Source organism: Macaca thibetana, chromosome 3 (genome assembly GCF_024542745.1).
Source record: "Macaca thibetana thibetana isolate TM-01 chromosome 3, ASM2454274v1, whole genome shotgun sequence".
NCBI lineage: Eukaryota > Metazoa > Chordata > Mammalia > Primates > Cercopithecidae > Macaca > Macaca thibetana.
This window is the reverse complement of record NC_065580.1, coordinates 114,275,038-114,287,047: the sequence shown is the minus strand read 5'-3', so window position 1 is coordinate 114,287,047 and position 12,010 is coordinate 114,275,038. Positions and strand designations below refer to the sequence as shown.

The following is a 12,010-nucleotide window of genomic DNA, read 5'->3' as shown; positions in this document are numbered from 1 at the left end:
TCTACCCAACAGGAGGCCCAGGAAAGCACCAAGGTTTGGGGTGGGAGCACAAGTGCAGGGACTAAAGCAGAAGTTTCCTAAGCCCTAGAGGTGTTCAAAAGTAGTCAGGGTGGCCCATGAGCGCTTTTCAATATTTCGAAGAAATGGTGCTGAACAGAACCCCTTTACCTATAATAAGGCTGCCTGAGTTAATGAAAATATCACTTTTTTTTTTTTTTTTGCTTTGACTGTTTTTATTCCAATTCATGCTAATCATTAGTTGAAAGTAGATATATCTTTGCCTAATGTTAATGTGAATGGAATTCTTTATTAAATAAAAGTGTTTTTGATAATATATTTCAGAACAGGTTAGAATCCTCTGGTCTTGTTCACTTTAACTCTGAGGGCTGCTGGGACACTAAGCAGGGCTTGAGGGCAGAGTCAGAAGAGAAGGCCTCAAAAGCAAGAGGACGAGAAAAGATATAGAGGAGGGATGCTGGAAATGGCTGTGAGCCCACGAGGCGGGTGTGAAATGGCCCCAAAGGCTGGCTTCCACCCACTGAGCTCTGACTGTGGTGGCTGGCCTTGACGCTAGCCTCTCTTAGCCTGGGCTCTGGTGCAAGGTAAGTCTGAGCTGAGCTGAGCATCAAGGAGCTGCCTCTAGACAGCTAAGGCTAAACAAGAACTAGTTCAAGTTTACAGCAACCCCAGTTTAATCTGATATTATCTTAAGTGACAGGTAAGAGGGGAAGCATGCTATAGAGACCTGGGTGCTTGTGAGGACAACATGAGGTAATCGCTGATTAGTGAGAAGCAGAGTGATGAGCAGGTACCAGGAGACAGTGGAGCAGAGTCGTTCTTGTTTCTCACACTCTGCATAGGCAGCTGGGAAACATTTCTGCTCTGTTCCAAAAACGAGATTTAAACTCCCACGTAAAGACTTTAGAGTCCTCCATTTTCAGTGGCTCCATCTGCCTACCCCTGGCTCCTCTAAGCTCAGTCCCCTCCCAGGACATGCAGGCACACATATGTTGGCATGCCCTCTTTTTTTCCAGCTTTGTGAAATTTCTTTTTGTTTTATTGTAGTAAAAAATATATAATAAAATACGCAATTTAAACAACTGTTAAGTGTACAATTCTGTGGCATCGTATGCCTTCATGATGCTGTAGAACCATCCCCCCATCCATTTCTAAAACTTTCCATCACCCCCAACAAATTCTGTACCCATGAAACAATATTTCTCCCATTTTCCCTCCCGTCAGCCTCAGGTAATCTCTCATCTACCACCTGTCTCTATGCATTTGCCTAATCTAGATATTTCATGTAAGTGGAATCATATATTCATTATTTTCTTTCTGGCTTATTTCACTTCGCAGGTTTTCATGTTGTAATGTATATCAGAACCATATTTTGTTTATCTATTTTCCACTGATGGGTACTTGGGTTGTTACCAGCTTCTGAAAATCATGAATAATGGTGCTGTGAACATTGGTATACACATTCTGTCTCAGTCTGTTTTTGATTCTTTGGTATATGTACCTCTGACACCACTCTCCTTGAACACATAGTATCTCCCCTCCCCACCTACTTTCCTGTGGCTGCAGTTACTGAAGCCTCACAGGGAAGGATTGGTGTTCCAGAGCCCAAGAAGCCCGCAAAGTGGAGGCAAGGTGAGTGGGCAGAGGACAGACCTGGAAACCCTAGTGCTGGGCAGCTCAGCCTCGGCTACCACCTGTGAGGGACGGCAGAGGCCTAGAATAGGTAGTGCTGCTTCTCCCTCTCTCTCCCGAGAAGCTGCCCAGAACTGCTCCTTCAGTCTCCCCCAGGGAAGAGTGGAAGTGGTAGAAAATAATAGGGATTGCCCTTCCCCTTGGCAGAGGCAAGTGGCCACTGCCCTACCCTGCCCTGCCCCTCCTCGGCTGTCCTGCTCTGCTCCCAGGAGCTGCAGCAGCACCAGGTCCTCTAGACCAACTCCAACAATATTTACACCAGCACCCAAGTTTGACTTGGCCAAGGGCACTTTCCAGCAGCCGATGTGACTCCTCAGGCCAAGCTGGCTTTCTCTTGCGCCAGAAGAGGGAAGCGGTGACTATGGGACATGAGAGGCAATGCAGGTTCTACTTTGAGTATAACCTGACCAGCCAAGCTGCTGTGAACTCATGGCCTAGACCTCAAATGAAAAAGCCATTCACAAGCAAATGAAGCGAAAATAACTGACTGGTTTTCTTAAATACTGCTTGGCTGATAATTTGGTTGTTTGGTTTTGTTTGTTTGTTTGTTTGTTTGTTTTTTAGATGGAGTCTGTTGCCCAGGCTGGAGTGCAGTGGCACGATCTCGGCTCACTGTAACCTCTGCCTCCCGGGTTCAAGCGATTCTCCTGCCTCAGCCTCCCAAGTAGCTAGGATTACAGGCGCATGCCAGCATGCCCAGCTAATTTTTGTACTTTTAGTAGAGACAGGGTTTTGCCATGTTAGCCAATCTAGTTTCAAACTCCTGACCTTAGGTAATCCACCCACCTTGGCTTCCCAAAGTGCTAGGATTACAGGCATGAGCCACCACACCCGGCCTAAATTTGGGGATCTTAATTACAATCCTCCTACAACCTGAAGCCCCCCAAAATACTTACAGTCATCACCCACAGGTCCCGCGGAACACTGGGCAGGAGGATCCCTCTGCAAGTCGGTTAATTCCTAGAACATGAGATAGTGGGTCAGAGTGGCTGTATGTTGGGGATTCTGCCTTTACACACCAATCTTGGTAGCTGGAAGGAATTCTCCTGGTGGGAGGAGGCTCCTAGGCCTCAGGAGTGGGTTAGAGACAAGGTGGGTCACAGGAGTCTACTTCCTGCTGTAAAGATACCAGAGAAGTAGGTATGATCATTTCCATTTTATACATTAGGAAATTGAATTGTAAAGAGATGAAGTTACCTACTCAAGGTACACAGCTGGAAGAGGGCAGGCAAGAAGTCAGTCACACGTAGCTCTGCCTTACCTCCAAGCCTAGCCTCCCACCTCCTCAGGTAGAAGACATCCCTAGGCCCCCAGGTGCTGAGGATATGGAAGGAAAGCAGACCAGAAGAGAGTTCTGGGAGAAGGATAGGTGCCAGGTTTTACTACTAGGCTAATGAATTAATGTATGGAAGCAGTTAGCACCAAGGAAGCGCTCATCTCTCTACTGTGCCTCCCCAACCACCATCCCAATCACCCCAGTCACCACTGGTTATGTGGTAAGTCCTAGGGCTCTGAATGTGGAGACTTTGGCACTTGAGCCAAAGTCTAACACTGCACCAGTGGGGATCGGGGATTATACCACAACTAGATTCCCTTTATGGGAAACCATCTCTGAATTAAGCCAAACACTGTCCTATCTACACAAACTCTCCTGATTTGACCATATGTCTCTGGACACGCTGATCATTTCAGTAACCACCTCTGGCATTTATCCCCTTCACTTCAAATTTAATCAGCCAAGATGGAAGTATTAACATCACAGAAGCCAACAAATGCTACAAATCAGGGCCATGTTTTCTCCCCGAGGGTTGATCTTTAAACATCTACCAGTATACCACTGGCCAATTCTAATAGTATCTAATATATCTGAACCCATTTCCTCATAAGTAAAATGAATTATACTTGGAAAGCACTCAGGAAGCAGCATTAGGAGTGGTCAAAAAAGAATTTAACTTGGGAACAACTGAGGTCATGCAAGGGGACCGAGGACAGGCTCAGAAATGCAAGAGCTACAGAAATCTCTGTGGAACAGTTCCTTTTTGCTTACCTCTCTGCTATGTGCCCCTCAGCACCTCCACTATCATGGTGCAGGGGAATTGTTTACATTCATTGCGATACTGCATGGATAAATGAGCTCTATGATAGAACTGTTAAGGCAAATCCTGAAGAGGTTACATGAAGAGCCAGGGGCAGGAAAAGCCAGCAGTACAGACCAATTCCCTCTACCTCACAAGGTTTTCCCACACCTCTATGCTTTTGCACTGCCAGTATGCAGAATCCATGGCCCCTTTAGAGGTGTGATCAACAGTTACACCCACACTTAATGATCCCTGAAAGGCCGTGTGTGGATCCCCATTGATAGACTCCAACCAGCACCCAGGAGTTTTGAATGCTAACTGGCATTTCAAGGAAGAATGGTGTGACTTGAAAGAAACTAGTCCACTCACACATCGAATTCCTGTGTTCACCTCACAGGGTTAGAAGACTCAGGTCTGAGTCCGAGCTCCATCACTGAGGAAATCACTTTCACCTCTTTGGGCCTCAGTATAATTATCTGTTAAGCTGTAATCATACTTGCCTGCCAACTTGCCGGCACTATTGTATGGCTACAAATTTTGCATGTAAGTTTTTAATGTATATAATGTAAGCAAGAGCAACTAGTAAATATCATGACAATAGTGGTATAGAGAATGCCACAATTAGTATTATAAAAAGGGAGAGGAATAAGTAGAATATATATATATTTCTAGAAGAATACTTCGACACTGGTTGCCCCTCCAGGGGAATTGGATGGCTAGGGACAGTCTTGGGCGGGAGACTTTTCCCTGTATATCCTTTGCACCTTTTGAACCATAGGAATTTATTATCAAATCATTAAATGTATAAATATTTTATTTATTGTAAAGGATTAAGTAGGTTAAGTTTATATAGTAATTACTATTACAAGTAACAATGATAAAAGTTGAGAAGTTCCAAAAAAGAGAAAGTAAGTTAAAGTATTGAATATTAGTAGAGAAGAGTTAAGCAAACCATGCTACACACCCAGTTATTTCTTAACTGTGTTCCATCAACTCCAAGACTCCATCCTTTGTAAGACACAATTTTACTTTACATACAATTGGGGGGGAGGGGGCGGGGAACATGCTGGCAAATAAGCTAACACCAAATGCTTTCTTTGCACATAAACTTTAATTTTACTTAAAAATTACTTTTATTAGACTGTGTACAGTGGTTCACACCTGTAATCCCAGCACTTTGGGAGGCTGAGGTAGGCAGGTCACTTGAGGTCAGGAGCTCGAGACCAGCTTGGCCAACACTGTGAAACCTTGTCTCTACTAAAAATACAAAACTTAGCTGGGCATGGTGGCACGTGGCTATAACCAGCTATTCAGGAGGCTGAGGCACAAGAATCGCTTTACAGGGTGATGCCATGGGCAGGGCGGAGTGTCTGGGGTCTTTTGGGAGCCTCCAATCCCCAACAGTTTTGCAGAACACTGATATCTATGGACTCTAAAATGGACTTCATTTAAAGAAACCCACAGACCATTAATGGACAAAAACATGAATCAATATGTATTGTGGCATTCCAATCCTAGCACTGTGGAAGAGCATTAAGTACAATGTTTTTGAAGACCATGGCCTATCATCATTATGCATTCAAGATCTGAGTTTGAATAACCTCATCAAGACTTAGATCTTCTTCAAAAGCTTCAAGTCTCATTTGCATTAAAGCTCTCCATTGAACCCTCTCACAAAAGTACAAGCTTAAAGGGAGTAAAATCCATTAATACATTCCATTTGATATCCCTTCTTCTGACTTCTCTTCAATTTCCTTGGCCTCTGGGGCTTTTTATATTGTTTATGTTCCTTTAGAGCCAAAGTGACAGTGCTTTCCAAAAAAAGTGTGTTCTGTGGCCATAAGTTTACACTGATAGAGAAGCATAAATTTAGCATGATGAATTTAGAATTAGGTCTTTTATGGTATTCTGTAAAAAGCTGAATTAACAATAAGAAAATGAGGATGAAGCAGTAAAAATATTTTGGGTTAGATTATACTCTCAGAAGCTATGTGGTTTAGAGAAAAGGGCCTCCAACCTAAAAGTTAATAGTTACTATTTTGTCTCTGCCTTGTACTAGGTATATGGTAACTGAGAAAGTCACTTAACCTCTCTGAATCTTAACTTCATTATCTATAAAGTGTAGCTGATATTTTCCCCTCCCTACCTCACAGGGTCCTTGTGAGGAACAAGTGAAACAATGTACAAAAAGAAATATAAAATGTATAGTACAGACAAAGGGTCCTGTTACATAGTTGCAAATCATTCCCTCAGATCTTGGGCCTAGGAAGGTAGGTGATTTAAGCTCATTGAAAGCATGTACCATGTCCAGGCTGGATACATGGTAACAAGGCTATGTTACATTTTTTTTTTCTCTGAGTTGAGTACCTAAAATACCACATGGGCTAATTCTAAGAAGGAGCACCAATATCTATTTTCCTATAATTATAGCTTAGCATTGTTAATGCTCTAGAGCAGTTATGCATTGTAACATATTAGTGATTTGTGAAATATTTTTACTAAAACGTGACCAGCATTTTTCTTTAAATGAAAGAATGTAGAACATTTCACAATGCATCCCACATGATAAAGAGCAAAATAAATTTTTTTAGTTATATGTACATATGTGTGTGTGAGAATGTGTGTGTACTTGGTCATTAAATAAAAAGTATTTTTTCTTCCTGTTGGGGGGGGGGGAAGAATTGCTTTAGCCCCGGAAGGCTGAGGTTGCAGTGAGCCGAGATTGCTCCTGTGTGACACAGTGAGACTCTGTTTCAAAAAATTAAAAAATTAAAATTACTCTTATCAAAAGAATTCTTTTAGGCTTAGACATAGCTTTGTGTGTTTCTTTTTAAGTATCATTCATGCATCCAAAAAAAAAAAAGGAAAAACAAGTGAAATAAATAAACTGGTTTGTTCAGGTATTCCCAAAGTTTCTTCCCATTCAGAGCCCAACACTGAGTCATTGATGTCTACACAATATCATCCTCTGTGTCTTCTAAAACAATGGTAATGTGGCAATTCTTAGAGTCCTCTACTACTGTTTCTGGAGTTTTCTTTCAAGACATCAATACTTATTCTGCAAAGGCCCATGATACACAATCTATTTGCACGTATTCCAGCCAAAAAAAAAAAAAAAAAAAAAAAAAAAAAAAAAAAAAAAAAAAATGACCCAGCCTTACCAAGTTGAGGGTAGGTGGTACCTTCCTTTCTCGGGCTATGAAGAGTTTGGTTGCTCGACATAGAATTAGGAAATTCCAGTCCTTCCTCCAACAACAAATATTTGCTTCATTAGTATGAAATTTACTCTTCACTGTCCTGTTTCTGTGCCTGTGTTCATGAAAGCTTTTCTTTTCAGTGCTAAATCACACTATGTTTTTGAAAATATTTTTAAAACAATTGAACTCAACAAATACAGTACCAGCAATGCATTTACCTCATAATGAACTGCCATGATCCAGTTTACTCATACAGATAGTGACAACTAAGTGAAGGTAACCGGCTGACAGCTATTGTAAGAAGCATCCCAATTTTAGAGATGTGAACATTTGAAAAAATATTCATCTTGAAGTAGATGAATACAGCATTATCTTACTTCCAAATTCTCTTTATTTATTTTTATTTTTATTTTTTATTTTTTTGAGACCGGGTCTCACTCTTGTTGCCCAGGCTGGAGTGCACTGGCACCATCTCGGCTCACTGCAACCTCTGCCTACCAGGTTCAAGTGCTTCACCCTCCAGAGTAGCTGGGATTGATTACAGGTACGCATCACCATGCCCGGCTAATTTTTGTATTTGTAGTAGAGATGAGTTTCACCATGCTGGCCAGGCTGGTCTTGAACTCCTGACCTCAAGCGATCCTCCTGCCTCAGCCTCCCAAAGTGTTGTGATTACAGGCGTGAGCCACCACACCCAGCCCCAAGTTTCTTTAAAGAGTAATTACTATCTTTATAATCAGAAGTTAAACTTTTTTTTGAGAAACTAAACCAAGTATTATGCAGCCACTGAAAATTCGTTTTTAAAGACTACAGAACAATAGGAGAAAATGTCATGATACAACATTAAAGGAAAAGGGCAAGAAAAAAGCAGAGTATAAAATTTGATGTACTACATGATGACAACAATCTGAAACATATACACATCAAAGGCACTGAAAAAAATCCACAAAAATGCGAACCACAATTATATGAATGGGTAGAGAATATATATACATATATATTTCTAGAAGACTACTTTAACATTTGTTGCCCCCAGGAGGGGAACTGCATGGCACACATTCCAGCAAGAAAAAAAATGACCCACTTTAGATGACTAGAGACGACTTTTTTAAAAACTGAATTTTGGGAGTATTTTCCAAATTTTCTTTAATTTTCTTTATTTTTTTTTTTTGAGACAGGCAGGATTTTGCTCTGTCACACAGGCTGGAGTGCAGTGGCACCATCTCGGTTCAATGCAACCTTCATCTCCTGGGTTCAAGCGATTCTTATGCCTCAGTCTCCCGAGTAGCTGGGATTACACGCACATACCACTATGCCCGACTAATGTTTGTATATTTAGGAGAGACAGGGTTTTGCCATGTTGGCCAGGCTTGTCTCAAACTCCTGGCCTCAACTGATCCATCAGCCTCAGCCTCCCAAAGTGCTGAGATTACAGGCACGAGCCACCCTGCTCAGCCAGGTATTTTCCAAATTTTCTTTAAAGTACATGTATTGCAAAGTATATGTGTTAAATATGTATTGATATAATAGTTTGGATCTGTGTTCCCACCCAAAACTCTTGTCAAATGGTAATCTCCAATGTTGAGGGTGAGGCCTGGGGGCAAGTGATTGGTTTAGTATCATCCACTTGGTATTATCCTCTTCTCACAAGATCTGATTGTTTAAAAGTGTGTCATGGGCCGGGCGCAGTGGTTCACACCTGTAATCCCAGCACTTTGGGAGGCCGAGGCGGGCGGATCACAAGGTCAGGAGATCGAGACCACGGTGAAACCCTGTCTCTACTAAAAATACAAAAAATTAGCCGGGCGCGGTTGTGGGCGCCTGTAGTCCCAGCTACTCGGGAGGCTGAGGCAGGAGAATGGCGTGAACCCGGGAGGCGGAGCTTGCAGTGAGCCGAGATCGCGCCACTGCACTCCAGCCTGGGCGACAGAGCGAGACTCCGTCTCAAAAAAAAAAAAAAAAAAAAAAAAAAAAAAGTGTGTCATGGGCCGGGCGCAGTGGTTCACACCTGTAATCCCAGCACTTTGGGAGCCCAAGGTGGGCAGATCACAAGGTCAGGAGATCAAGACCATCCTGGCTAACATGGTGAAACCCCATCTCTACTAAGAATACAAAAAATTAGCCAGGCGTGGTGGCAGGCGCCTGTAGTCCCAGCTATTAGGGGAGGCTGAGGCCAGAGAATGGCGTGAACCCAGGAGGCGGGGCTTGCAGTGAGCCAAGGTCACACCACTGCACTCCAGCCTGGGCGGCAGAGCAAGACTGTCTCAAAAAAAAAAAAAAAAATGTGTCATGGCCGGTCATGGTGGCTCATGCTTGTAATCCCAGCACTTCAGGAGGCCCAAGTGGGTGGATCACTTGAGCTCAGGAGTTCAAGACCAGCCTGGGCAACATGGCAAAACCCCGTCTCTACTAAAAAGACAAAAAAAAGTAGTCAGGTGTGGTGGCACACACTATAATTCCAGTTACTCCAGAGGCTGAGACATGAGAATCACTTGAGCCAGGGAGACAGAGGCTGCAGTGAGCAGAAATTGCACCACTGCACTCCAGCCTGGGTGACAGAGACCCTGTCTCAAAAATAAATAAATAAATAAAGTGTGGAGAATCTCCCCTTGTTTTCTCTCTTGCTCCTATTCTGCCCATGTAACATGCCTGCTCTGCTCCCTGTTTGCCTTCCACCGTAAGTGTAAGTGTCCCCTCCTCTGAGGCAGAGCAGACACTAGTGCCATGCTTCTTATACAGCCTGTGGAACTGTGAGCCAATTAAAACTCTTTTCTTTCTAAATTATCTCATCTCAGGTTTTTTTTTTTTTTTTTTTTTTTTTTTTTTTTTTTGACATAGGGTCTCACTCTGTCACCCAGGTTGGAGTGCAGGGGCATGATATTGGCTCACTGCAACCTCCACTTCCCAGGCTCAAGCAATCCTTCCACTTCAGTCACCTGAGTAGCTGGGAACATAGGCACACACTACCAACTATGTCTGTCTAAGTTTTTGTACTTTTGGTAGAGCTGGGGTTTTGCCATGTTGCCCAGGCTGGTCTTGAACTCCTGAGCTCAGGCCATCCACCTGCCTTAGCCTCCCAAAGTGCTAGGATTATAGGCATGAGCCACCTCATCCGGCCTTCAGCTTCTTTCTTTCTTTCTTTTTTTTTTTTGAGACAGAGTCTTACTCTATTGCCCAGGCTGGAGTGCAGTGGCATGATCTCAGCTCACTGCAACCTCTGCCTCCCGGGTTCAAGCAATTCTCCTGCCTCAGCCTCCCACGTAGCCAGGATTATAGGCGCCTGCCACCACACCCAGCTAATTTTTGTATTTTTAGTAGATATGGGGTTTCACCATGTTGACCAGGACCTGACCTCAGATGAGCTGTCTGCCTCGGCCTCCCAAAATGCTGGGATCACGGACATGAGCCACTGTGTCCAGCCAGGTATTTCCTAATAGCAATGTAAGAATGGACTAATACACATATCAAAGAGAAAAAAAAAAAAATTAAAAAATTGAACTGCTGTCACATACAACCCTGTCACACCTGCAATCCTAGCGCTTTGGGAGGCTGAGGTGGGAGGATTGCATGAGCCTAGGAGTTTGAAACCAGCCTTGGCAACGTGGTGAAATCCACTCTCTACAAAAATCTTAAAATTAGCCAGATGTGGTGGCAGGCACCTGTAGTCCCAGCTACTGGGAAAGCTAAGTGGGAGGACTGCTTGAACCCAGGAGGTCAAGGCTACAGTGAGCTATGATTAAGCCACTGCACTCCAGCCTGGGTAACAGAGCAAGACCCTGTCTCAAAAACTAACTAACTAACTAACTAAACTAGCTAAATAAATAAAAAGTGCATCTAAAAACATTCAATTTGAAACATTCATTTGAAAACATATTTTTAAAGGGTTGAAGTTGGTTAGAAAGAGCTGTGGATTGGAAACTTAAGGGGGCAGCTGGTAGACACCACACACCTGGCTCAGGCTCGCATATTGCTGGCTACCTGCTCAGCACCCATCCGCCTTCCTCCTTTCCGAAGGACTCCTGTTCTGAAGGACTCCTGGTCAACTCACTCTCAGCTCCAGGTCTAAGGGTAACCAGACTCCTTGCCACTCATTGGTTTAGGAATGAGCATGAGACATAATTCATAACAAGGCAAAGGAAAAAAAAACATCTGCTGGGCTTTCTGAGAACATTCTCATCAGTTCTTCTGGAAGCAATTGTCTCTATTACTCCCAGATGTCCAGCAGGCTGTGTGTCCCAGAGCCATTCACCCCAGAGTGACACAGAAACAGACCAGGAGAGGGGGACTGAGTTGCTCCCAAGGTCCTGCCACAGGACCTCCAATTCCATGCACAAGGGCAGCTCAGCTTCTGTCACTTGCAGCTAAGACATCCTAACTAGTGGTGGCCCAATGGTGCCACCTCACCACTGCAGGCTTGACACACTTTTAAAGTTATATTTCCTACAGTTCTGTTATTTTCCCCAGGACTTGCAGGGCAAATTATGTGCATGTGAAAACGTAGGGTCTCTAGTTCAATAATTATTAAGAATTTCCTGATGGTGACAGCAGAGCATAAAACCAAAGGCAGAGCCCATCCAAGCCTGGGGCCCTGTGAGACTGAATGCATCACACACACATGAAGCCAGTCCTGACCTTGATTCTTGTTTTGTTTTTGTTTTAAGACAGGGTCTCACTCTGGTTGCCCAGGCTGGAGTGCAGTGGTGAGGCTCACTACAGTCTTGACCTCCCAGGCTCAGGTGATTCTCCCACCTTAGCCTCCTGAGTAGCTGGGATTACAGATGTGTGTCACTGCGCTCAGCTAATTTTTTTTTTTTTTTAATTTACTTTTATTTTTTTTAGACGGAGTCTCGCTCTGTCACCCAGGCTGGAGTGCAGTGGTGCAATCTCAGCTCACTGCAACCTCCACCCTCCGGGTTCAAGCAATTCTCCTGCCTCAGCCTCTGGAGTAGTTGGGGTTACAGGCGTGCACCACCACGCCTGGCTAATTTTTTTGTATTTTTATTACAGAGGGGTTTCAGTACATAG

At 43.6% G+C, this 12,010-nt stretch overlaps 3 protein-coding genes across 13 annotated transcripts in view; 2 read left to right on the top strand and 1 right to left on the bottom strand.

Moving 5' to 3' along the window:
- The window catches only part of UBE2D4 (ubiquitin conjugating enzyme E2 D4 (putative)), a 210,591-nt gene that overhangs the window by 12,344 nt on the left and 186,237 nt on the right, over nt 1-12,010 (bottom strand). For all 6 annotated transcript variants that reach the window (XM_050783450.1, XM_050783452.1, XM_050783449.1 and 3 more), the window contains one exon: nt 2,607-2,670. In XM_050783450.1, the coding sequence (XP_050639407.1) occupies nt 2,607-2,670 (64 nt within the window). The remainder of the gene's footprint in view (nt 1-2,606; nt 2,671-12,010) is intronic.
- Nucleotides 1-12,010, top strand: part of LOC126950190 (40S ribosomal protein S17) — a 176,642-nt gene that overhangs the window by 101,691 nt on the left and 62,941 nt on the right. The gene's annotated exons all lie outside the window — the stretch shown is intronic.
- The window catches only part of MRPS24 (mitochondrial ribosomal protein S24), a 60,907-nt gene continuing 59,806 nt past the window's right edge, over nt 10,910-12,010 (top strand). Inside the window, exon 1 of the mRNA XM_050783446.1 lies at nt 10,910-10,913. The gene's annotated coding sequence lies outside the window, so the exon portion shown is untranslated. The remainder of the gene's footprint in view (nt 10,914-12,010) is intronic.